Source organism: Penicillium taxi (assembly GCF_028828555.1).
Source record: "Penicillium taxi strain IBT 34144 chromosome Unknown utg000006l_segment0_segment0, whole genome shotgun sequence".
Classification (NCBI taxonomy): Eukaryota; Fungi; Ascomycota; class Eurotiomycetes; order Eurotiales; family Aspergillaceae; genus Penicillium; species Penicillium taxi.
Window position 1 is genome coordinate 662,741 of NW_026643208.1, and position 25,044 is coordinate 687,784.

The 25,044-nt window shown below is 45.8% G+C and overlaps 11 protein-coding genes across 11 annotated transcripts; 5 read left to right on the forward strand and 6 right to left on the reverse strand.

Moving 5' to 3' along the window:
- Positions 1-152: 152 nt before the first annotated feature.
- N7495_009369 (uncharacterized protein) lies at positions 153-656 on the forward strand (the record flags this gene model as incomplete). Its single annotated transcript, XM_057212020.1, has 1 exon — positions 153-656. One exon carries the CDS (start codon positions 153-155, stop codon positions 654-656), a length of 504 nt encoding a protein of 167 aa, XP_057058883.1.
- A 1,305-nt stretch (positions 657-1,961) lies between these two features.
- N7495_009370 (uncharacterized protein) lies at positions 1,962-2,362 on the forward strand (the record flags this gene model as incomplete). The annotated part of the gene is made up of 2 exons (XM_057212021.1): positions 1,962-2,258; positions 2,315-2,362. The coding sequence occupies 2 exons, from the start codon at positions 1,962-1,964 to the stop codon at positions 2,360-2,362; spliced, it is 345 nt and encodes a 114-aa protein (XP_057058884.1).
- Positions 2,363-3,424: 1,062 nt separating this feature from the next.
- On the reverse strand, positions 3,425-4,198 carry N7495_009371 (mitochondrial 54S ribosomal protein bL21m; the record flags this gene model as incomplete). Its single annotated transcript, XM_057212022.1, has 1 exon — positions 3,425-4,198. One exon carries the CDS (start codon positions 4,196-4,198, stop codon positions 3,425-3,427), a length of 774 nt encoding a protein of 257 aa, XP_057058885.1.
- Positions 4,199-4,645: 447 nt separating this feature from the next.
- N7495_009372 (rRNA-processing protein NSA2) lies at positions 4,646-5,703 on the forward strand (the record flags this gene model as incomplete). The annotated part of the gene is made up of 5 exons (XM_057212023.1): positions 4,646-4,648; positions 4,727-4,737; positions 4,809-5,351; positions 5,418-5,603; positions 5,661-5,703. 5 exons carry the CDS (start codon positions 4,646-4,648, stop codon positions 5,701-5,703), a joined length of 786 nt encoding a protein of 261 aa, XP_057058886.1.
- A 723-nt stretch (positions 5,704-6,426) lies between these two features.
- Positions 6,427-8,850, reverse strand: N7495_009373 (serine/threonine/tyrosine protein kinase MPS1; the record flags this gene model as incomplete). Its single annotated transcript, XM_057212024.1, has 1 exon — positions 6,427-8,850. The coding sequence occupies one exon, from the start codon at positions 8,848-8,850 to the stop codon at positions 6,427-6,429; it is 2,424 nt and encodes an 807-aa protein (XP_057058887.1).
- A 5,181-nt stretch (positions 8,851-14,031) lies between these two features.
- N7495_009374 (putative cell wall protein) lies at positions 14,032-16,188 on the forward strand (the record flags this gene model as incomplete). Its single annotated transcript, XM_057212025.1, has 1 exon — positions 14,032-16,188. One exon carries the CDS (start codon positions 14,032-14,034, stop codon positions 16,186-16,188), a length of 2,157 nt encoding a protein of 718 aa, XP_057058888.1.
- Positions 16,189-17,279: 1,091 nt separating this feature from the next.
- On the forward strand, positions 17,280-17,973 carry N7495_009375 (LURP-one-related/scramblase family protein; the record flags this gene model as incomplete). The annotated part of the gene is made up of 2 exons (XM_057212026.1): positions 17,280-17,610; positions 17,696-17,973. 2 exons carry the CDS (start codon positions 17,280-17,282, stop codon positions 17,971-17,973), a joined length of 609 nt encoding a protein of 202 aa, XP_057058889.1.
- Positions 17,974-18,189: 216 nt separating this feature from the next.
- Positions 18,190-19,776, reverse strand: N7495_009376 (CRAL-TRIO domain-containing protein; the record flags this gene model as incomplete). Its single annotated transcript, XM_057212027.1, has 4 exons — positions 18,190-18,689; positions 18,757-18,856; positions 18,913-18,954; positions 19,006-19,776. 4 exons carry the CDS (start codon positions 19,774-19,776, stop codon positions 18,190-18,192), a joined length of 1,413 nt encoding a protein of 470 aa, XP_057058890.1.
- Positions 19,777-21,591: 1,815 nt separating this feature from the next.
- N7495_009377 (PWI domain-containing protein) lies at positions 21,592-22,395 on the reverse strand (the record flags this gene model as incomplete). The annotated part of the gene is made up of 4 exons (XM_057212028.1): positions 21,592-21,864; positions 21,926-22,090; positions 22,148-22,238; positions 22,295-22,395. The coding sequence occupies 4 exons, from the start codon at positions 22,393-22,395 to the stop codon at positions 21,592-21,594; spliced, it is 630 nt and encodes a 209-aa protein (XP_057058891.1).
- A 481-nt stretch (positions 22,396-22,876) lies between these two features.
- On the reverse strand, positions 22,877-24,031 carry N7495_009378 (aromatic alcohol reductase; the record flags this gene model as incomplete). The annotated part of the gene is made up of 4 exons (XM_057212029.1): positions 22,877-23,278; positions 23,342-23,520; positions 23,584-23,920; positions 23,990-24,031. 4 exons carry the CDS (start codon positions 24,029-24,031, stop codon positions 22,877-22,879), a joined length of 960 nt encoding a protein of 319 aa, XP_057058892.1.
- A 423-nt stretch (positions 24,032-24,454) lies between these two features.
- Positions 24,455-24,728, reverse strand: N7495_009379 (uncharacterized protein; the record flags this gene model as incomplete). Its single annotated transcript, XM_057212030.1, has 2 exons — positions 24,455-24,487; positions 24,513-24,728. The coding sequence occupies 2 exons, from the start codon at positions 24,726-24,728 to the stop codon at positions 24,455-24,457; spliced, it is 249 nt and encodes an 82-aa protein (XP_057058893.1).
- Positions 24,729-25,044: the final 316 nt, after the last annotated feature.

The following is a 25,044-nucleotide window of genomic DNA, read 5'->3' on the forward strand; positions in this document are numbered from 1 at the left end:
AAGTTCTTCTGTCTCATGATGATACTTCTAATATGCGCAAACCAAGGCCTCCAACAAGTTGAAAAGGCAGCCAATCGAGGACTCCGAGATGTCTACATTGCTATATGTCAGGATAGTGACCCTAATACAAGCCTGAATTTCAAGGCCATGAAATGCGCGTGATGGAGCGACTTCTTAGCCATGGTGCAAACCTGTATTCCACTTTTTCCAAGCACATTCAAGTTTCAGGAGACATGCTAAATGATGAAGAAGCGGAGGAAAGATGGATAACACGAAGCACCACTGGTTCCCATGAGATTATGTCTAGGTCGCTCTGTGCCAAACCGATATTCGGCCTTCCATCGTTGGATTTGGAGGCCCGTGACGCAGATTATTGCACCTTACTTTTAGCTGCATCTAAAAGCTACTCGATCAATCAGACCACAGTTGAAAGCCGGCAATATCAAAAAGCTATAAAGAATGCATTACATGACCTTATCGATAGTGGGACCAATGTGACGGCAAAAGGAAGAACAATTCCTCATCATCTCAAAAGCCCATACACTGAAGCTATTCAAGATATCTTTGTAAGAACCCTGACATTGCTCCTCAGTGAGAAAGCTGTTGAAGCACCCCTACACTACGTGGTTTGTTCGCATACGTCGAAATTCTTCTAGTAAATGGGTCTAATTTTCTCAAGCGGGATTCAAACGGGGACACAAATCTTCATTCACTGGCTGGCATCAATGTGAATCTGTTGATTGGTGGTGAGGGGGCTAGAGGGCTTTGACAGATTGTTTTATATTCTTGGTGTAGCTGGGTCTCAATCCAATGGCTGAGGATGCGCAGCTGCACATAATTTTGGATGCTGCAGCTGCTTGTTGCAAGGAGCATATCTTGCAGGTCTTTGAACGCAAGCCAATGGAGTAGTTCAGAATGCTTTTTGAGCTAACTATAGCTCCTCTATGTACCTGATTTGTTCTTTCTAATATAAACTCCAGTGGCGAAGGCTACGCAATTGACATTATGGCTATTATATTCCACTTCCTATTAAACATGTAACGAAATAATGTCAATGAGACAGCTGGAAAAGCCCACTCTTTGTTTAAATCACTATTGCAAAAGGTATAATAACACCATGCCCAATAACATATTCATCAGTTCCATGCATATTTCTTGCCAAATATCGAGGACTCTGAGACGGAGATTGTATATTCAGCTTAACAGTTCCATACCGAGAGTCTGAATGCAATCATTCTGTCACATTCAAATAACGCGGAAAATGCCCTTTTTGCCCTGTCGAGTCTTCTTAGTAGTGTATCTGATTTGAGAAACCCAATGGGAATGGATGGATTCGAGGTAGTAAGATTTGAGGAGTGCCTGGAAAATGTAAATATTCACGTATATTTTCACATGGTAGATTTCTTTGGTGTGATTTGAGCCAGTTGCATGCTAGTAGTGCCTGCCTTATCTACTTAAGTCTGTTTATTCCCTTCTACCTCCCTCTCCTCTTCAACCATCTATTCCATCCCCCATTTTCTACTCTTGAACTTTTCATCTCTACAAGGCTATCGAATGGTAAGTCCAGGTGTTGCCTTCTAATATAATCTACCAATCTTCCTGTCAAATTTGATTGACTGCCACAAGACTTGTCAATTTCGACTGACTGAAGAAATAGGTATTCTGTTTACAATGCCGCCTCCATGGGCACGCTGTGGAGCAGTGCCCCCAGGCCAATCTCAATCTGTTCTATCTTAGGAACGTCTTGATTCAACCTGGTACCCAGGACTCTTCTCTTGGACAGCTGACTGCTTTCTATATCCGAAATGTGATGATCCAGCCCGGTGGGCGACACCCTCCGCGCCCCAGACGACGTCGCGTTGATCGTGCTCGACAGACCGCAGCTACAGAATTTGGTACCACCACTGTTACTCCTGCTCCTGTTTCTCAGAATTCTCCAGGTTCTTATAACATCTCAATCGATGCTACTCCTGCCAGTTTCTCCCGGACTTCTGCTGCTCTTGGTGGTGGTGGAAGCTTTGGAGCTATCCAAGCTGGCGGTTCAGTTGGACGTAGAAGCCGGGAAGCTCCCTACCGTCCCCGCCGTCCTACTCACCGTCGTCGTCGCCGTAGTGATCGTGAACTCCGTGGACGCCTTGATTATCGTCGTGACCTTGGACGTCGTGGAGGCCTTGGAGCTCCCTACAGTGGCCGTGGAGGCCTTGGTGATCGCAGCGGTGCTCCAGTCGCTGGCACTGGTGCTGGCGCTGGCCAGAGTGGTGAGCTATCCTGATTATTCTTTTGCCAAAATAGTACTAATGTAATATATAAATAGGACCCTCTTCCCCAGCGGCCGCAACCCCCCATAACGAGGCGAACCTGAATTAGGGTGGCAAGAGCCATTTGTGTATTTTTATCAGATGCCAAGTTGTGAGGGTGGCCAGAAGAGCTGTTTCTTCATTGTTCCCTTACAGTTATCGCCAGATGGGTTGACATTCAATATTCAATGTCATAGAATAGCAGAATATGACCTTTCGTGGTACTCATGTACACCACGTCTTTCAACCGAATAGACTTGAGTCTTCCGATATATATGGCCTGGCAATTGCAGGTAGCTCTGAAGAAAAGGCGTGATGTCTGGTCTATATCTTTTGGGAAGCCTGTGAGTATACTCTGAATATCCTTGCCATGAACCATGGACTTGTACAGCGTTTGCATGATTTCCATTCTCTGGGTTAAAAGCTTCGACTTTAATAGCCTTGATGACTTCACTTATGGCTGTATTGAGCCATCGGCCTGATCTTCTGATGATCAGTCAGTTGGAATTAGTTGTGCTTGTCTACCTACTTTGCGATCTCTCTTTTGGTGGCTACACTACAAATAGAGGAATAACTCAAGAGCCAGTGTTTCCTCGATTATTCCTATAATGAGTCGTTTTCTCATATATTCAAATATTGAATGGAGATGAGAAGACAATTGGACCCGAAGATGGTTTTGTTCAAGATCAGATGAAAGGACCTTTTTCCGAGGCGCGAGGAGACTTTCAACTTCAAAATAGCAATTTATCAATAGAACAGGAGACGAGGACTTCCATTCCTGAAATATTTCAAAAAAGTGACTCCGAGAGATATACTCCACGACCTAAGTCACTTGCTTAAACAAAAGTCCTAATACTGGCGATTGGCGAAAATTTGATATCCCAGCTTCTGACTTCCAAATAACATATTAATGACTGGATCAACTGTCCATTAATATCATGATACAACTCCGGCGTAAAATTCCATTTTCCATAAATGATTTTGAAAAGTAAATATAGAATACAATGCACACAAAGGATTATCGAAAGTCCATTTAGTATCTGTACATGATATGCTGCCTCGGCAAGACAGTTCACAGCCCTCGGCTTGATATATGGGAGGCGCTTTTTGACTATTCGTCACTCTCATTATGACCGAGCCTCAACTTGAGGGGTGTCCTCTGCATCCTCAGTCACTACCGCGCCCTCCTCCAACAACTCCTCGGGAGACTTCACCCGCACTTCCATTACCCGCATGATTGTATAACGGTGTTTGCTCCGGGCCTGTTTTGTGTGTCTCTGTCTCCGCTTGGTCTTCTCCTTGATGCGCAGGGGCTCTGATTCGGTACCGATCACTCGGACCCGGCACTCGAATAGGCGCTCATCAATGTGAGATGCGCCCTTGAGAGTAAAATCACGGGATCCGAGAGCGGTAGCCCGATTGAGCCGCAAGATATCTCCGGTCTTAACCTTGGGCATAAGGAATGGCAAGCGAAGATGATCACCTTCCGTCAAAAGGTAAGGCCGGGCGTGCAGCTCAGCGACAACATAATGTGGTGTCTGGCCGACGAGGTGGGGAAGTTGCGACATGAGAGACTTAGTCACTTGAATGGGAGAGTCAAATGTAGGCGCAACGGGTTGCTTGGAAATTGGGATGTCGTCTGTTTGAGTAATGTTGTTAAAGATGGTTGAGTCGTATGAGAGCGCCTTGGCCGCGTCAGAGGTTTGTGCTTGCGATGTAGCATTCAATGGTGTCTCTGAGATTGGTAAAGGTGATTGAGTCTGAGATTCTTGGAGCGGTGTCCGAAGGAAAGCAGTTTGGTGCAGGCAGGCTCGTTGCGGAAGGGGAGCTGCAGACGAAATTGACGGAGCAGTCCATCGGAGGTCGGAGACGAGACTCCGCAATACGGAGCGTGAGAACATGGTGGATTAATCCTCCTTGTTGACCGAGAGCAATTGGAGGAATGAAAGGGTGCCTTGATGCTTGAGATGCAGAAGCGGTTCTATGTTTCTTCGAGAAAATCCGCTTGTGGCCGCTTTGTCACCCGTAGGTTCACGTGACCAAAAACGCATTAGAGCGTTCGAGGATTGCAAGCCAAGAATTTGGGCATTAGGAAAAAAAGAATCATTCAAAGCATAGAGATTTTCAGATTTGAACAAAGAGGAGAATCTTTATCAAAATTACACCCTATTCTGTAGGAATTTCAACCTATCACTTCTCTAGAATCGCCCGACTCGATCTAGTTGATAAGAGGGTCACGTGAATCGCTATCTTTGCCGCAGAAACAACTTTTTTCACTGCGATTAGATCTGCAGACAAACCCCGTCTCTATCATCTCACCCTCTACACTCTTTGTGTAGTTAATAATCATGGTAAGTCTTCAAATTCCAAATTGAAAATCCCAGTTGCTGCAATATATCAGACTTACTAACAGATTTCTCCGCCTACAGCCTCAGAACGAGTATGCTTCTCCCCGCCAACCACTCTGGTGAAATCTTCGATCCACGAAAAACTGACATTCACCCCAACCAGGTACATCGAGCGCTGGCAGAAGCAGCACGGTAAGCGGCTGGACCACGATGAGCGAGTCCGCAAGCGCCAGGCCCGTGAGGGACACAAGGCATCCTACGATGCTCAGAACCTGCGCGGTCTGAGGGCCAAGCTGTACCAGCAGAAGCGACACAAGGAGAAGATCCAGATGAAGAAGCGTATCAAGGAGCAGGAAGAGAAGAACGTCAAGTCTGCCGCTCCCGACGAGCCATCCAAGACCCCTCTGCCCCAGTACTTGCTCGACCGATCCCAGGCCACCAACGCCAAGGCCTTGTCAAGTGCTATTAAGGATAAGCGTAAAGAGAAGGCGGCCAAATTCGCCGTTCCCTTGCCTAAAGTTAAGGGTATTAGTGAAGAGGAGATGTTCAAGGTGGTCAACACCGGAAAGAAGACTCACCAGAAGTCCTGGAAGCGAATGATCACCAAGCCTACTTTCGTCGGTGGTGATTTCACTCGTCGCCCCGTCAAATACGAGCGATTTATTCGTCCCATGGGTTTACGTTACAAGAAGGCCAATGTCACCCAGTATGCTTACCTCTACCTTTTTTCTGCGTCAAGTGAACGGGAAACTAACATACATACCTTTTCTAGCCCTGAACTTGGTGTCACTGTCCAACTGCCCATCCTTTCCGTCAAGAAGAACCCCCAGAACCCCCTATATACTCAGCTGGGTGTTTTGACCAAGGGTACCATCATGGAAGTGAACGTATCCGAGTTGGGTCTTGTCACCACAACCGGTAAGGTTGTTTGGGGTAAATGGGCCCAGATTACAAATGTGTAAGTTGTCCCTCAAATTCTTCAATAAACCATTCGAGGTTCTGACAACTTTCAAAGTCCCGAGAATGACGGATGTGTCAATGCCGTTCTGCTCGTTTAGAATCATTACACGCCATTCCTCTGTTCATCGCCCCTCTGTCAGACAACATGTCTGTCTTCGATACCACCGTGTCCCGGACACAACTGTGAATGTCTTTCTCGGGGTTCTTTTGGTCAATTTAGACCTAGTTATTCCTTCGGTGTTCCTGGCGCATTTTCATGTTCAAGTGTTTGGTTTTCAGGTGAAAAAGTATCCCAAGTTTAGGCCCCTTGAAGGGCATAGTTAAAAGATATTACATAAATGCATATCAACCATGACTCAAAGAAAAAGATCTTCTTGTTTTTGAAAATGTACAAGGCTGTAAAATCTGAGATATAACAAGGAGTCCTTGTGTGTTATGAGACGAATTGATCATTCAAAAATTGATATTTAACCAAACTAAACCTAAAGCCAAGTCCAAGAAGCTTTAAGAGTCCTCTTTTAATTCATTGCGATGAAATATCAATATCATCATGTTCAAGTCATATACAGAATAAAAATCCACCTCCTGGTAAGCAGAAGTGGCCAATTGCCCATTTGGAGCAAGGATAAGAATGAAAGAGTAAAGAAAAGTGATTAGATCAGACAGATCAACCACCAGTGCGTCCAAAAAAGAATAAAGAAAAGATATAAAAAGAAAGAAAGTCCATCCAACACCAACCAACCAGTCATCAATTCATTCTTACAGGAAATAAAGGGTTCAAACAAAATGGAAACTAAAGTAGTAAAGACCGGACAGGAATGTTAGGAATTTTCTTCTTCCAATGCGGCTTTGATTTTGGCAAAGAATCCAGCAGGCCAAGCCGTCAGCTCTTCTTCCTTTGGAATACCGCGGACCTTGCAGTGGTGGATAACGTTGGCAAGGATGCGACCGAGCATATCTTGTGTGACAGGAACGGCGCCCTCGAGCTGGGCATCAGGGTGCAGGAAGGGATCTCTTGGGCCGAGCATTTCTTCAATGGTTGGACGAAGAGTCTGGTCACGCTGAAGGCAACGTTTCAAGGTCCGGATCAACCCAGGAGGGACAGGGAATCCGCCGACACCAAAGGCTGGGAAGTCGATCTGCACGCGGGGGTTGGGGATTGCCATAATTCGTTCGTAATATTTGGCGATTTTTGCAAATGGAGGTTGGCCATACACCATTTTATACAATATGCAGCCCAAACTCCACACATCGCTGGGCTTACCCAGCTTCATAACTTTACCAACACTGGACGGCAGGCCAAGTGAGGCATTCGAGTCGACCAGAGCTTCAGGAGACATGTAGTTGGGGGTTCCAACTTGTTGTTCTCGATGAACATTGACAGTATTATCTTGGATCGCATTCGCGATTCCAAAGTCGATCAGCTTCAGCCGCCCTTGAACCATGAGGAAGTTGGCAGGTTTCAAATCAGAGTGTACAATATTGAAGTTGTGTACAGCTTGAACACACTCAAGCATCTCCTTCCAATAAAAGCGAGTGAAGTTGATATCAAAGATAGCGTCTTCGGCGTTGAGACGGTATGTGAGTATTTTCTCCAGATCAGACTCGCCAATCTCCATGAGAACACTCAGGCAGTGTTTTTCCATGTTGAGCTCCCAATCAAACAGTCGCACCACGCGGTCGACATTTTCAAGCTTTTTCAAAAGATCAATTTCACCTTTATAGCCAGCCAATGTTACTGGGTCCACGTCTTCCAAATTCACTCGCTTGAGGGCAAAGATCTTGTAGTTTTCTGCCATGACGCGATAAACACGGGAGCTGCCACCACGGCCGATGCAATCAAGGCGGGTAAAATGTTTGTGATTGATGGTGACTTGTGTTCGCTTCTTGCGGGACTGCGAGGTTGATGCGCCAGCAGTTGCAGTGGCAGTTTCAAGAACGGACATTTTCGGTGGTGGAGGAGCTGGCCTATGAGGCGTGTTATTACTTCGAGCCGCAAGAGCCTTTCGTGAAGTCCCTGACGGAGTCTCTACGGGTTCATTTTTGTGAGTATCGTACATGGATGACATCTTCTCGGGCTTATCCAAGAAATTCAACGCTTGTGGCTTAGTTCGCCTGGATGTTGATGGCAGGTCATTTTCTTGGTCTTTGGCTGACGGTAGCGATGGTATAGATGGCACCTTGAATAGCGGTTGTTCTCTTGCACTTGATGGCCGTGGAGAATGTTCTGAGGAGGCGGGTGTTGATTTGGATTGGGATCCGTATGATTTTGGAGATGAAGAGCGTGAAAACAGACCTTCGCCCCTAGAACTTCTTGCGGCTTGATCGTACCGGCGGGATTCTTTCTCCTGCACCGGACTGGGGTCTGCCCACGATACCTTATATGTAGAAGGTTTTGACAATCCATGAGGTTGATAGTCAATGTTTCCATCTTCACCTTCCCCATCCACGTTGTCTCTACCCTCGTGGAGAAAGTCCTCTTCGTTATTTTCCTCACTCTGTCTGCGCAGGACCCCCCTCCGAGCAGGTCCATTCAAAAATGTGCCAGTGAGTCGTCCAACGCGCTTGATTCGCAGCGAGCTTTGGGGGCCAAAGTCATCCCCGTTTCGACCTCGTAAAACGGAGGATGTGCCAATTCGAGACGCTGGGTCGTCTTCGTAATGCAATTTGTGATCACTACCAGATCGGTCGCCGCTCCCGTACTCATCTCCAGAGTTCCGCTCAGACGACCGCTTTGCAGAGGGCGAGACTGAAGCTGGTGGCGATCGTGAATGGCTATGCGACGTGCTGATCCGAACACTTCGGGGCCGGGGGGCAGGGGTAATAAAGTCATTAGGGCGATCCTGGGGCTCGTATTCGGCACTCTGGCTGTTGGAGAGTGGGGAAGACTCGCGCGAGGACCTTGAGTTGGATGATAGCGCTCCAATTCGGACGACTCGTGGCGCAGGGCTGCCACTAGAGCTGTCATGTGGCGACGAATTGCGCGGCGATTGGCTCTGTCTTCTGAATCCGGCCGCAGCTCGTCTCTCATATGCGGCATGTCCCCTCTGAAGATGAGACGAAGAACCCAGACCGTCGCCATCCAAAAGCGCTTTTACTGATGCACTAAACTTGGGCTCTGGTACTTCATCATCAGAGCTGTCACCAGGAGAATAGTGTCGGGAGGTTGATATTTTGGAATCTGCTTGTTGGAAGATTGGGGAAGCCCGTCTGGAACCCGAACGTGAAACCGCAGATCGGGACATTGGTCGCGAATGCTGGTTAAGATGACTGTGGTAGGCTGGATAAATCGTATTCGGGGATGCCATGTCGATTGGTGCACTACATTGAAGCTGAGGATCAATGAGGCCCTTGGCAACTCGATGTTGTCGAACTTTGTTGTTTTTAATGTGGGAAGGTCCATTGATCTGGAAGTTCCAGAGCGCGCTATATTGATCACGTGTTTTTGTCGGTTGCCACAGCAATGGCCACAACAAAGAATACCTGACCCCTTCATTAACATTTCAGTCATTCCAAGATATTATTGATGGCTCATATTTGCAATCAATAATAAACATGTATCAATCTTGGCAGATAGTTACCTTCTTGAGAGAGCTGACTACCTTCATCATTGCCTCTAGGGTTAGATCTTAGCAATACCCTTCACATATCCCTGCCTCCATAGCTCCGCATACCTAAGTATCTAAGTAGCGATTTCATTGAATTATTAGAACCAAAATGAGCGGCCGTTAAGAGACTCGACAATACCTAGGTAGTGCAGCCCTGGAGGTGCCACCTAGGCAGGGTTGGAATATTCAACAGATGGTAATTTTTGATCGCTCCGGCTATATATAATGTTTGGTATCTGCCCAGGTGGAACGAACAACCTTCGAAACCCACAATCCATCCACCTGGGCATCATGAACAGTAAAAAACCCACATGCCCAGGCGTATGAGCTCTAGTACTCTGGTAGTGCACATGGTTTACTCGGGAAGGGTTGCCCTTACTTAGGTATTATATACCCAGGTGCCCGGCATTCATCCCAACTGCAGCCATAGAAATTTATTACATCACCCGAGTAGTACCTATCTACCTACTGTAGTGGGGAGGCAGACAAGTGGCAGTGTGGCCTGACTAAGCAGGATGTGTATATAAGTAATAGTTATGTTTTAGAGATCAGACCATCAGACTTCTTCTCCTCTGAGCTCCCAAGTCTCCTTCTTCGTCTCCCACTACCCCTCCGATCCCTGCGCCCATCTGGGGAGTATCTGGTTTCGCAGACCAATGCAATACGGTGGCCCCGTTCCCCATTTCACTACATAGGTAAATGAATAAATACTTATTTAGTAGTCATTTGAAACTTGGAACCTCTTAGGGTTCATTTGTAAGTATTTTGAATGGGCATTGGCCGGGCTTTATCCATAGAGTCTACGGATAGGACGGCATCGGGAGATACTACGTAAGAGATGCATGCACAGTCTTGAAACTAATCAACTTCGATAATTTGGAACCTTGGAAGTGGTACATGGGTTCGTTTAAATGCTAGTGCCTGACACTACGTAGCCGGACCGCTACCGCCTTCGAGGTAGCTGCCCTTCACATTTACGGCAGACTACATCTTGGACTTCTATTCAATTCAACTTTTTAAACCAAATGATGTTTGAAATTATATGGGAACCAATCGATTAATGGATTAGTTTAATATGAGCTGTCAAAGTTGATTAAGACTAGATAGAGCATACCGCCAGGGCTAGGTACGAAAACTTTCTACCGACCTCGGGGTCTAAGGTTATCCAAGCCGTGTAGTATACAAGTTTCCGGAAGTTAAACAGAAAAACATTCGGAGAACCCCGGAGCTAACTAAGTCCTTACCTATGGAACCTCGACCTGGAAAGAAACATTTCAAGGTGACTCTAGGGCTTATTACAAATATGTATGAAGTAGCCCTGACATTAGGCTCACTGGTGCTGAAGATCTGGACAGATGGTCTGATTCCAGCACATCTGACCACTTTTATTTATAATCATTTGGGTACCTGAGAGAATTTCCGAGTGCTATGACGGCCTTCAAAGGTTCTAGACCTAAATATTCAAACTTTTAAACTGTCCACACTGGTTCATTGTTAGCTTCTTCGTACCTTTATCGTATAGGTACCAATAGTACCTCGGAGTACACCCACGGAGTTAAATTCTTCGAACCTTGAACGGCTCTAAGCGAACCTTAGAAGTCACGAGATCTCTAGATTGACTTTAATGATCTATTAAAAGCTACCCCCCATCATGGAGGCAGCCGCATACTCTTCCACAGCCTTGTCCGCCCAGATACCCGATTTTTCAACATTCAAGTACTATGTAAATTAGGGTTTTGAGGCTGATTCCAAGGGCCTTCAAGGTTTCTTTCTCGGTCTTCACCTACGTCGTAACTGGGCATTAGTGAACTCAAAATACAGGGCTGAATTAATACCCATGGATGGCTTTCGCTTAGCGTACTGGTATTAACGTTTTCTTCTAGACCGCCTGGAGAACTATACTGATATCGGTGAAAAAGACGGCAGGATATGAGCTCGAATTCTACTAGGTACGAATACGTCAAGGAAAGATAGTCGACAGTCATGTGGCTTCTTTGTGTCAAGCTCGGGCTAACATTCATGCATTATCTAGATGTACCAGGGTTCTGACTACTATTAGTCGTTTCAAGTTCCTTCGCAATACTGGAATAGACTTATAAGCTATTCTACTAATAACCATAAGCTATTTATGGTTGAAATGTAAAACCGGCTCTCCAATCTTTGGTCGTTTTTAATCTATTTTCTCCTACGTCGTTGCCAGATCCCAATAAATGGGAAGCTGCAGGTACAAAAACAAGGCCGGGAGTAGTAATTGGTGCGACCCACTTTAAGAGGCCCCGCATCAGCCCATTCCATTCTAGTCTTCCTGTGTGTAATCAGGGGCAACAAACAAGGCTGGAAGGTGTGCCCCCTGCGTTTATACATAAAGGCTGAAAATTTGAGTTGTATTCAATGCAGGCTAGCAGTATGTAATGGAGAGAGCACATTATGAGACCCGTATAGTGATAGGACTGGAAATAATAGACGAGCTGATAAAGTGTTCTCCGTATTTTGAAAACTCAAATGATCGACAAGAAAATCGCCGATGTGATCGAATTTTCGGATGTATAACCTAAACAAGTAGTTCCACTGAGCTTTGAGCTTTGAGCTTTGAATCTTTCAAGTTTGAGAATCAAGAATTAATGTGTATAACCAAAGATCTAAAATCCTCTGACGTGACTACAAGTGAAACAGATTCATACACTTGACAAGAAGCTCCGTTTCTTTAAATAGCCAAGTTGTTTGAATGCATTGTTGACGGGTTAGAGATTAGTACGGAGTATGATCAGTGCAGACGGGATCTTCCGTCGGATGCTGTAGAAGGATATGGAGAGAAAAAGAAAAAAACATCAAACATGGACTAAAGGAGCTGGGGTTATCCACTTGGGTTCGTACAGAATTGCAAATCAGACTCCTCGCAATTTTGACTCGAGAGGATCAAAGTTCGGAAGTCTCGGCAAAAGGCTGGTGTTTTCTATATTTTTTGAGGGGAACTGACGAAACTTCAGTGGCTGAGACATATTCAACAATGTTATGGATTGTTCATTACCCTGAGAAGCTTAGCAAAGATCCTGAAACGTGAAATGCTTTAATAGCACGTTGAAATGGCCGAGCCCTGAAACTTAGATCACCCAAAACAGGTATCACCGATTTAGGGCGAACCACTGAGAAAAGGGTCAAAGTTACTTCCAGGTTCTCCATAATTTGCGGAGAGACTATACTTGTTTCAGGTAACTAGTCCGTAATAGCACACAGTAAACAAAGAGGGGGCCACTAGAACTGTTAGAAGAGAACGGTATATTCAATCCTTTACTCCGAGTCACACTGTGCCGGAATCTGTAAAACAATAGATGTTAGATTTCGGGAAACCTGCCCCTGAGGCCAAGGAAAATACTAAGTAGACATTGGAACACGCTAATGATTAGTGTCAGGGACGGATTTCAAGCACCTCGTACGTTCGGATAGAATACCCCAAGTGGAGATCGCAGTCTGAGCTGCATGAGGGACGTCAAATATTGTTCCAAAGTTGAATAACTCTGAGTCTGTGCCTCCATGTTGATCCAAGTACGTAGTAGCATCTAGACTATTCTAAAACTAACGAATCTGAGTCTTTCGAGACTTATCTGTGGAATGTAGTTACGAAGTAAAATGCTGTAAAACAGTACTTAGTATCTCCATCGTGGAGAATAGAAGGTCCATGGAATCTCTCAACTGCAGTCTGCAGCTTTCCGTTTTATTAGTTCTTCATTTGATTTATCGCATGGTAGGGATTGCACACGAGGGGAAATATCGAGAATGACAGAACACATAAGTTACTTAGCTAATATCAGAACATCATCAATTAATGGTAATATCAAAGGCTACAGTAATGATTTATGGGTTCTATTCTTATTATAGTCCGTAAGTACTTACTGAATCTCCATATTAATTCGTACCGTAACTAGTTAACAGTTTGCGTGTTTTGATATTTTGATATTTTGATATGTCTATTTTCCCAATTGGGATCTAAACTAGAAGAAGAACAGGTCTCCACTAAAGACCCTAATTCTTTAGTTTTCAAGGATTTCAAGGATTTCAACGTTAGTTAACTGCTTTGTAAATCGGAAAAAGGGATAAACAAGTTATTTCGGGAGCCCGTCAAAGCCGTTGGTGGGTCTTGACCTACATTACCCCTGGCTATCTATCTCATGTTTGAATTGATTGTTTGTTATGTTCGTAAATGCGTACCTGCAGTGCGTGGAGTTCGTTGAATCGATTGTGTCGGTTTGCCTTCACTCCCCCCTTTTTTTTTTATATCCCCTGAACCTGTGTGTATCCGATTACCATCCAATAGTACCTATTACGCTGGGCAGTATTCAAACCAGATCTCTTAACCTAAACCTTCTCTAACAGTTTTGCCACAGATACACGGCACGATGTGGATGACGGGTGTTTCGTCTCAAATACATCGTGAGATATCACTGGTCAAGAGATCCATTTTGACTCGGCTGAAATTATGGACATGGGCTTCGGCTTCGAGACCGGGGTAGCATCTCTCCGATTAAATTAGTGCCAGTTTAGAGTGGAGAACTATTCGAATCATCAGACTGGGCCTGTAACTTTGGCCTGCACTCCCGTGGCCGATCATCAGGGGTATATAAACGTCAACATCATGGCCTCATCTAACTGTTTATCATCTTTCGTTTTCTTTTCATATTTTCACTATCTTTTGACATCAGCGGCATCTGGTCCGTTGATTGCCTTCTTTTTTATTACATTTATTATCCTTCTATATCCTTTTTCAGTATACTATCCTCTTAGCCAACGCGCTACACTCTCGTTACAAGAACGTTATTCAATATGCGTTCTACTATCGCCATTCTCGCCGGCCTGGCGGGTACTACTCTCGCTTATCCCGCCGCCGATGTTACTGTCGACCGCCGTACCAACATCTTCGGCTTGGGTGCTGAAGTCCTCCAGGGTGCTTCCGTTGATGTCGGTACCATCCTGAAGGGCGTTCTCAGCGGTGGCTCTTCTGCCTCTGTCTCGGCTTCTGCTTCCATCTTCGTTGGTCTGAGCGCTCGTGGTGCTGCTGCCTTTAACGGTGGTGCCCTTGGATGCAGTGCTGGCACTATCAGCATCAGCGATCGTCTTGTCTTGAAGTCCTGGTTGTCTAGCCAGACCCACATCACCGGAAGCCTGAAGACCTCTTTGATCGGATGGTGTGAGGGTTCCGGCTCTCTGACTCTTGAGGCCGACATTCTCGCCGCCCTCAAGGTCTATATCCCCGCCTGTGCCAGCATTGCTGCTAAGGAGTCTCTCTACGTCACCGTTGATGGTATCTTCGGTGCTAGTGCCATTGCCGGCGACTTGGTCCTCAGCGCCTCTGCCCAGGCTTCCCTTGGTGCCTGGATCGATGCTTCCGTCGGTCTTAATGCCCACGTTAAGGCTGGTCTTAGCGCCTGTGCTGCCGGCAGTGTCATTGGCAGCTTGTCTGCCGATGTTAAAGCTTCCCTTTTGGCTTGGTTGAACGGTGGTCACTGCACCCTTTCTTCTTCCCTTAAGATCTCCGTCCTTGCTTGGGTTGAGGGTCGTGCTGGCCTTAACCTCGTTTCCGTTGGCACCCTTGGTGAGAGTGCTCTCGCCGGTGTCTCCGTCGGTGCTTCCGTCGGTGCTTCCGTTGGAGAGAGCGGTGTCCTCACCGCCAGCGGCCAGGCCGCTATTACTGCTTTCCTTGATATCGATGTCTCCGCTGACATTGATGTTAACGTCCGCACTGCTCTCAAGGCTTGTGGTTCCGGTGCTCTTGCCTCCAGCCTCGATGTCGATGTCCGCACTTCCCTTGCTGTTTGGTTGTCTGGATCCAGCTGCACTCTGGGAGTCGAGCTCAAGGCTGTTGTCCTCCTCTGGTTGTCTGTCTCTGTTTCCTCCGATGTCTCCGTCGGCCTCGTCAGCGGTCTCGGCTCTCACGTTCACGGCTGGTTGACTGAGGAGATCATCGGCGAGCTTAGCATCAACCTCCGTGGTGCTCTTGGCCTCATCATCGGTGGCGAGTCCCTTTCCGTCTCCTCCTGGAGTTCTCGCTGCGAGCTTGCTGCCTTCCTTGGTGGCTCCACTAGTATCGAGATTGATGTTAGCATTCAGCTGATCATCTTTGAGTGGTTCACCGGCTGCAGCATTCCCGGTGCTCCCGCTGCCTCTGCATCCGCCACTGCCTCTCTGCCCAGCGCTACTGGCTCAATCTCTCTTCCCAGTGGCTCTGCTTCCGTTCCCAGCGGCACTTCTCCTACTGGCTCCACCCCCGGTGGCTCTGGCTCTGGCTCCGTTCCCAGCGGCTCTGGCTCTGTTCCCAGCGGCTCCTCCCCTACTGGCTCCACCCCCGGTGGCTCCGGCTCTGGCTCCGTTCCCAGCGGCTCTGCTTCCGTTCCTAGCGGCGCTTCTCCTACTGGCTCCACCCCTGGTGGCTCTGGCTCTGGCTCCGTTCCCAGCGGCTCTGCTTCCGTTCCTAGCGGCGCTTCTCCTACTGGCTCCACCCCTGGTGGCTCCGGCTCTGGCTCCGTTCCCAGCGGCTCTGCTTCCGTTCCTAGCGGCGCTTCTCCTACTGGCTCAACCCCTAGTGGCTCCGGCTCCGGCTCTGTTCCCAGCGGCGCTTCCCCTACTGGCTCCCTTCCCAGCGGCTCTGGCTCTGTTCCTAGCGGCGCCACCCCTACTGGCTCTGGCTCTGGCTCTGGCTCTGGCTCTGGCTCCGGCTCCGGCTCTGGCTCCGGCTCCGGCTCTGGCTCTGGCTCTGGCTCTGGCTCCGGCTCTGGCTCTGGCTCCGGCTCCGGCTCCGGCTCCGGCTCCGTTCCCAGTGGCTCCGGCTCCGTTCCTAGCGGCGCCTCCCCCACTGGCTCGGCCACTATTACCTACGGCAGTGCCCCTGCTCCCACTTCATCCTCCACTGTCATCGTCGGCAGCGGCAGCGTCACCACCGAGATCGTCTGGGTCACCACCACCGTCTGTGGCTGCGACTTCTAGATTCATTCTGAACCGCGTGCAATCGTTTGAAGCGACTCTCAAGTCCTTCCATCTTGTTTTTCTTTGCTCATGATCTGATACTGAACGAATCCCCGACCTGTTGTCCACAGCGGGGGTTTCAAAAACCCTCTCCCAAGTTAGCCAACGGTATCTTCGTTGGCTTTGTCCTGTTTGTAGATATTTTTTAATTGTAATTTAAATCTGCTCCAGGGAAATCGGGTCTTGCTGGGACTCCTTTGGTATTCCAGGCTTCTTGGCGAGTTTATGCTTTTTATTTTACTAGCTGCCCTTCATTCCCTTATTGGCATACATTCCTTCTTGTGCATAGTGCTGGTCATCAATTTAAGAATAAGAATTGTTTTTCAGTCTGATTTATCTCAGAAAAATTTTAACTTGTTCTCTTAGTTCTAGTCCATCTTGACTGCTGATTTTATAGTTGGCTATTTCTACTCTATTGACCTCCACAATATCCCATAGTATCCCACCAAATACATTCATTCAATCCAGAAATCCCTTTTAAGCTTTATATCGAGATTCGAGCTTCCATCTTTGATTGGACACCACAATGACACATGAGTCCCAAGCAAATGCCAAACAATATACTGCAATTGGTTCGGTGTTAATCAGCATTCCACTTTGTAGAAGTACTCACGCACACATGTAGTTAATTCATTCATTGATTTCTAATTTTCTATGAGATCTAAAATTTGACAGCAAATGTCAATCTGGAAAAGAGGGGCGTTGTGTGTACTGTTTGCAATGAGCGTGTATCTAGATACGTCAACATCTGACTGGGCAGTTCAATTTGGAGATGTCAGACTAATTCATTGGTCATTCATATTTGTTTAGTTTGTATTAACTAGTTTAACTTTCTCTTTCCTTTATGAATTCCCACCAATCAATCAGTTGAGTCAATTTATTTCGTCGGCTTATTCAGCATTTAGTTCAACAGGAGATATTGAATCACGTGAGGAGATCGCCGATCGATTTGACCCCGCGCTTCCTTGACAAACTGTAAAGGAGCTAACTTACAATCTAGTGATATACAATCTTAATCTTTCAAGAAGCTTGAAGTTAATCCAAACGTCATAATGGGTCTATTTGGGCCCCACAATCTCGAGCCTGTCGTTCAGCCTATTGCTGTATTCGACCAATTTGTCTCAACGGACCCACAGACATTAGTCCTGAGAGAAAAGGTGCTCTCAGTCACTGGAGACAGCTTCGAAGTCAAGAACGCTAGTGGTACAACGGTGCTGAAAGTGCATGGAGCTTGGATATCACTTTCTGGCCGCAAGAAGGTCGATGATGCTAATGGCAAGCACCTCTTTGATATTGTCAAGGAGCATCTGCATCTTCATGCGACTTATGCTATCGAAGATCCTCATCGCAACAAGGTTTGTGAAGTTAAGAGTAATCTTTCATGTAGGTAATCACTCCTGTCTTCATTCCAGCCCATTCTGACAGAGCAAACACTCCGTATCATACACATTACTCACTGAACTTATAGTGCTCGGCTCCAAAGCCACAGCCACTTTCACTGATCGTAACGACCATGCGTACACCTTACATATGAAAGGAGGCTGGTTCGATCATACTGCTGATATTGTCAACCAAAAAACCGGCCAGACAGTGGCTCGCATTGACCGGAAGCTACTTAGTGGTCGTGACCTTATTTTTGGCCAGCAGACATACGCTGTTGTTGTGGCACCTGGTGTGGACGCAGCGCTGATTGCCGCCTTATGTATTTGTTTTGACGAGAAGAACAACGAGGAACGCGGCGAGTAGAAAGCTTTCGCTTAGCATTCTGGTAATATATTAAAGACAAAAGAAAAGTCGCTGTGATCCAGCAGTCTTATACCAAGGTAGTGCATAATCTCTCGAAATCCCCGCACCAAGCACAATTAGATATTAAAAACATAAATGGCATCCCAAAACTTTTCACCCAAGCCAATCAAAACATCTATAGATTAGAATTAAACCACGAACCCGATACGGCCCAAATCAAACAGTAACACGGAGTACTTCCTGCAGACACAGCTGCTCAGTCGAAATCTTAGAATCATCGTCATGAATCTCAGATTTAGGATAGAAATCAATCTCACCCCCAGCCTTGATAATGCCAGTTCGATCCAGAATCGTACGAGACCGTACATAAGGGTCAAGTCTCCAATAATTCTCACGTAGTTGTCTGATAACTTTATTTCGTTGTTCATGCACAGCGTAAGTTTCCTCGCCCAAGATGGCTTCATTTGTCAAACTGAACAATTCATTTCCAAGCTCTTTTCTCTCGGCCAAGATGGTGATTCGTTCGGCTGTATTATGAAGTTTGTCGTTTTCATGCGGTAGAGGGTCTATGTATTCCCAGTCCCAGTCTTCATCGCCGCCTAGTTCTCGGAGAATATGTTCTCGGGGTATCATTGTTTCGAGTTCTTTGACGCCGCTTAAGAAGTGGATTTCGGTGACGGATGGGTTGAGGAGACCATTTATCATTTTGCCAATTCCTGTATTGAGAGAGTTGTTTAATCTTTGAATTGGGAAATTGATAGATTGGTAGAAGAGTAAGCCTACCACTGAAGAACCAGGGTGCATTGTAGAAGATCATTGCGCCCAAGCTTTCGGGATAATTCTTTTTGCAAGTTTCGATGAGAAATTTAGCGGTATTGGGATCCTTCATTGTATGATTTAGCTTAGTTATCCAGTGGACAGACGTAATATTTAGCTTACCCAATTTGAAAGACTAAATAAGGTCAAGTCGAAGATGACAGTCTAGACTCAAGTTAGATTGGAAACAAAAGTACCGATAAACATGATACGTACCATTGTCTCCACAGGTTCAACCATAAGAATATGCACCGTCTCCATGCACTGAATACAATAGTCACGCAAAGCTTTTTGATTCGACATATCTGAATTATGATTCTCGGCCCAAATTATGAAGATAGGACGACCGCGTCTATCAACACCGTGGAGAGAACCTCTATTCACTTTGAGATGATGCATAAATTCCTCGCTATGCTTCTGTTCCTTGGAGTCAATCTGTTGAGCCTTTCCAAGGCGATATTCTTCACCCTTGAGTAGAATTTCATTATCTACATTATATTCATAGGTGCGCCAGTTCAGAGCCGCGATAAGCTTGATCAGAGTCTTAGGAACATCCCATTTTTCTGAACGGAGAAACCGCAAAAGAAGAGCGTCAGGGTGATCTTGTTTGAGAAGAGACAAAAACGCCGTGCGGAGCTTATCGCCTCGTATCTTGAAGAGCTGCGTGCGAACGGCTTTAATTTCATAAGTACCGGCGCCTAAGTTTTTTAATGCAAGGCATAGGTTGTCCGAGATATTGTATCTTGTTTTCTTAACGGGTGGTTCCTCGGATGGCGGTCGAGAGAATGAAAATAACCTTCGGCGTGCCTTTGTAGGTGAAAAACAATCTGTCTCCAAGAAAGAATCATCGATACTATCGGCCTTTGGAATTTCCGGATCTGGCTCCCAGGCCAGCATGACCACATTCCATAATTCTCGTAAACTTTGTTCTTGCCTCATGTTGAGGTTTCCAATGTGACCCGAAGGCGTGGCTGTTGTGGCTGCCATTATCGAGTAGGAGTAATCATTAATATTCCAGATTCCAGTTTTCGAGCTAGAGATATGGAAGAATATGAAGAGAAGAAGACTAAATCCTCGCCCGAAAGTCTTTTCTTTTTTGGTCGAAATAGCGAGCGTGGTGGGTATTTATTTCGAGATTCAAGTCAGCTCATAATAGATCCAATCAATTGGAACCTGTTTTCAGGATAAATGGCATTAGCCCCACAACGAGAAAATAGGAAGCCGATATGGAACACTAGGTCGCTTTTTGACTTTCGATAAAGTTCGAGAACCTTGGCTGAGCGGTTTATCGGTTCTGTTTGAATGGAGAGTTGATCTCACAAGACATCGGAATAAACATTAAGCTCAAGATTTAGATCGACATTCGGGAGTTTGCTGGGATCTAAATCGGAATCGATGGCAATATCACGGAGCGAGCCGTTCCAATTTCACGTGGAAAGATGAAACAACATGGAAGTACAATAGGGGGATAATCAGAATTTCAAACCGCGAGACAACAGTGGACCCTGTGGAGAATTTTAGAGCATCACATGATACGGAACTGATTAAACACAGTCAGAAACACCTCGGGAGGATTATGCAGTTATCGCGACATCTCTATTAGAGAATACGACGGTCCGCACCGGTCGTGATGAAAACCACCGCCCTGATATTGAGACTTGTGCAATGATCTCATATTATTCCCAGTGTTTCCAGCTTTTGCTCAATGTGAATCATCTACTAATGAAGTGGCAGTGCGACGGGGTTAGAGGTGAGTCTATTCCTTAGCAATCGGTGTCTTGTCAGTCCACGGTACAAAGGTGGAATTCGTCATAGGATGCCGCTTTCACGGTTTCTCTGGCCTTGAACATCGACATACGCATGAACAGTCATTCTACTTGAAGCGATATTGAACCAGTGACTTCGTTATCAAAGAGACATGAGTTATATCTTGTTGAGTTTTCGTGTTCTTGGTGATATAAAGCGGGGCTATCCCTATTTATTGCTATTTTCTCCGTGGACTGAATATACCGGAGACTTTGAAGCTCATGATCAAGGCTAGGACCCGTCAGCATGACACCCTGGTAGAGGTGTCAAAGGTCTTCTGATGGGAGAAAGCACTAAATTCAGTGTGACAAGATGTCGCAGAATTGGCTGCATTGTTAAAGAGCAACCAAGGCATTCAGTAACACTCAATTTGCCCAAGGGAATAGAATAGTTTCATCCCAACGGACACGACACCCCGCAGCGGTCAGATGTATTTCATTGCTAGTAACCTTGGAACCCTTTTAGCTATGAAAGCGTGTGGCGTTCGAGTGCTGCAGCAATCGCAGTTGGAGCTAGAAACTGCCTGACTTTGAAAAGACACATGATGGAAACTTTGGAAAGATAGTCTAAAAGACAACCGCATAGCTTGAATCCGTATGCGATAATGTATTTCGCTGCGACTGCTCAATAGACACTGTACGGTTAAACAGAGATTATTACGTACCAAAATTGGATATAGCAATTGGCTGTACACGGGGAGATAGAGAATCGTTACATAAAATATTAATTGTGATGCTATTCGTGCGGACTGGTCAACTTTGAGTCAATAATTTTGAGAGCATTGGGCATTTGAGTCATATCAGATAAAAGATAAAAGAGTAAGGTGCTGATGTGGGAGAAGATAAAAGAGGAAGTTTGGAGGTTGGAGGAGGAGCCGTAGTGGGAGAAGAAGTAGTGTTGGGAGGAGGAGAACCTGTGCTATTGTAAATCCAAACTGGGCAGCCATCAAATGCTTTATGGGGATGACCTTTGCAAGTTTGGCGAGCCAATGGAAATTTACGGTGATTGGTCGCGCTGGGGAGAGCGGGTACGACTTGATCTGAACGGCTCTTTTCTGTTTGAATTGTCCCCACGACCGCTGTTGCTGGGTACGTAGGAATCGCGTTCAGTGCGACGAGAACGGTAGCGATCCCGGCTTCGGTCTCGTCGGTCTCGTCGGTCTCGTCGAGGGGAACGGGATCGGCGACGATAGCTGTCTGAGCGGTTTGCCTTCTCCCCTTCAATGCGTGATGCTTCAATTCTTGCTGCCTCGACTCGCGATGCTTCGAGCTGTGATCAAAAATAGTTAGAAATACTTGTATTTGTGGTATATAAGTAGGGTCAAAGCTACCTTCTCTTGAAGAAGCTCAAGCTTCTTTGCCTCTAGGAGCTTTTTAGGAACACCGGTAGGCGTTTCTTGCGCATCCAGACAAAGCTGCCAAAGTTCTTGGCAAAATTTCGGAGTATCTTTATCGAGGAAACCAGTGAGCTGGATTTGCAGAGCTTTGATGTCGGGCTATTTGCAAGTCAAGAGGTTAGGACAGTGCGGGCAGTGGATGCAAAGAGTTCCTACAAAACGCGAGCCCTCCAAAAGTCCAAAGCACAATTCAGTAACGACGTCATCTTCCGAGCGAAGAATCTCAAAGATTTGACCTGCGATCCATCTGTAGGGAAATCATGTTAGTTCCAGCTCCACAGTTGGAATTGGGAACGGACCTACTTCTTGATGACTTCGATGCTGACTTTCTTCATGTCAACCTTTTTATTGAATTCAGGGGGGAACTTGGTCCGCATCTTCGCTTTAGCATCATATGAAGTCATTTTGTGCGGTTTGAAATGGGATCTGTTTTGAAGAAACAAAGACGCGCATGGAGGAGCTTCAATGGTGTCAATGCGGGATAAGACTTGGAAACATTTGATTGACCGCCTTATAATGCCATATGAGACCGCTCTTTACTGCCGCAATATGGGAGGCACTCTATACCGCCTAGTGTATTGATAGGATAGGCACATGTTTGTCCCAGGCTCATCATGAACCTGTAGAAAATGAAAGTTACGTTTACTTGTGAACTTCGATACTCCCGAGGCAATTGGCCTTGCCCACCCGGACAGGTAGTTTCGCTAACCTCGCCTTGGAGCCTTAGCCATTGGACTAGTATGTCCTACAATGAGTTAGCGCTGTGACAAAGCCTTTTATTCCATAGTTAATCTGAAAGTAGTATTTACTAATCCAAATTGATAATTGTTCACACTGAGTGACTGCACTATTGTTGCTCCATTTTCAACCTGTTGTGGTAACATTTCAGCTCCAAGGTGATACCTTTGCGCGATGAATGGCAACTTTAGTGGCTTCATCAATGTCTTCCTCTGGTAATCCGAGTAACTTGTTGAGAGGCCCCTTTCTCTCAATATTACCACATCCGTCTGGGTAGAAAACACGTGTGTATAGCATCTTTGCAAATCCAAAGCGATTACCTTCCTTTGCATCCTGGACGCCACCCATGAAGCGTTCTTGAGATGGCTCTGTGGTAATAGTCCAGTCCTCTTCGTTGGTGTCTGTCATACGAAGAGCAGAAGCCCACATATCCTTCTGGCTTACAGTGAAAGACTTGATATAAATCACCTGGTCCTTAAAGTTCTCAAGACAAGCTTGATCTTCAGACTTGATGGGTAAGCTGAGAAGACTGGCAACAGCTCGACCAACCTAGTATAGTTAGTGGCTAGAAAGAAATTGAGAGCAGCTTTGTTTTTTTTACAGGAAACATACCTGAGGCCATGTGGAAGTTGAGATCTTGATCTCACCATCGTCGAAAAAGGTAGCTTTGTGGTTGAGAAGATCGATTCCGAATGCTGGTTCAATGGCAAGACTCCACTCGTACCAAAAGCCAGTTGATACCCCAATGTAATGACTCTTGCCAATATCGGTGATTGCCTTTCTAATAGCAGCTGGAAATCCGATGATCTGAATTTATCAAACTTTGTAGTGGCTGTGGACGTAATAAAGCTCACATTTGGGAGGGAAAACAAATACATCCTTCAACAACCCTTCGTTGGTGGAGTCAGGAGACCAGTCATTGGGTAGGATCCATTTCACTCCAGCCTCGCCGGCCGCGTTGACCAATTTTAATTCTGTTCCATCGGGAGCATGGCTACTGAGTATTATTACCAAGGCATCTTGACCCTTGAGGGCTTCTACCAGGGTCTCTGGACTGTCGTAATCAATTTTCTTTGTGATGACACCATCGGGTAGCTTGTTCGAGCTATTGCCTCTTGTTAATGCTGTGATAGTATGTTTGCCAGTTTTCAGCAAGAAATCGACCATGAAACTGCCACTGTGCCCTGTAGCCTATTGTCTGATCAGCATAAAGAAAAGAAACAGAAGCTAGATGCGAGCACTTGGGTGGATATAGCTTACTCCCACGATTGCAACTGAAGAAATGTAGTTTGTTGAGCCCATTGCGAATTGGAGGATGGTCTAATGCTCAACTTTATAGGTTTTCCGGTGAGTTGCAACTTCCAAGGCTGGTCACAAAGTAGATATTCTCCTACCTGTATCAATACGTAGGTATTAATGATTATTATACCAACATTATTTATACCTAAGTTATCGGGTTTTATACCGGATATATGGTCTAGGGCACTGGAGGCATACGGAGTTAATCACCATAAAACCCGACAAATGACGATTCCTAGACTAGATACCGGGTTTTCTATGGGTCCATAAGATTACTGTTGAATATTTATCAGAGAAAATGAGGGGCTTAAATTTGAAGGGATATGGATATATTGAGGAAAGGAATCATCCCTCCATTCCATAATGGATAGGATGTCCTTTGGAGTCTTAAACCGCTCATCCGCTTCCATATATAACAGCACGGCATTAATTGGATCCACGGAAAAACGCGAAATTTATCTATAAATAATTGCGCCCGGTTAACTTGATCTGCAACGCTATTATTCTCAAACCCAGCCCATAAAGCCAGTCCGGTCGCAAAAGTACGATCATCAATGATCAACACTGGAAGATAGTCTTCGGAGAACAAAGTCCCATCTTGTGCCATGTGCATAATAAGAAAGGTAGGCTGGGCAACATTTGCGAGGAATGAGAAGTTATCAAAGAGTTCCGATTTGGACGGGCTATCATCAATAAGCATGAGGACTGATAAAGCTCCAGTGAGTTATTCAGGCGAATCAATCCAGCAAAATAGGCAAAGCCATTTAGCAAGGAGAGCTTCATCCATTGGAGTTCATTCTGAAATATAAATGCAGACATCGCCAATCCAGCCAGGATACATAGCGCCAGGGCTCTATAAAAATAATGGTAGTATATTTAGTTAATCTTTTATAGAGAATATGATACAATAGTGTTGAAACGCGGCTCATTCTCTGGCCTCGGATTTGATAGCTATCGTCTAAGTCTGGCAGTTGCCCATTTTAAATAGAAATTTGTTGTTGTTTGATCTTCATCAT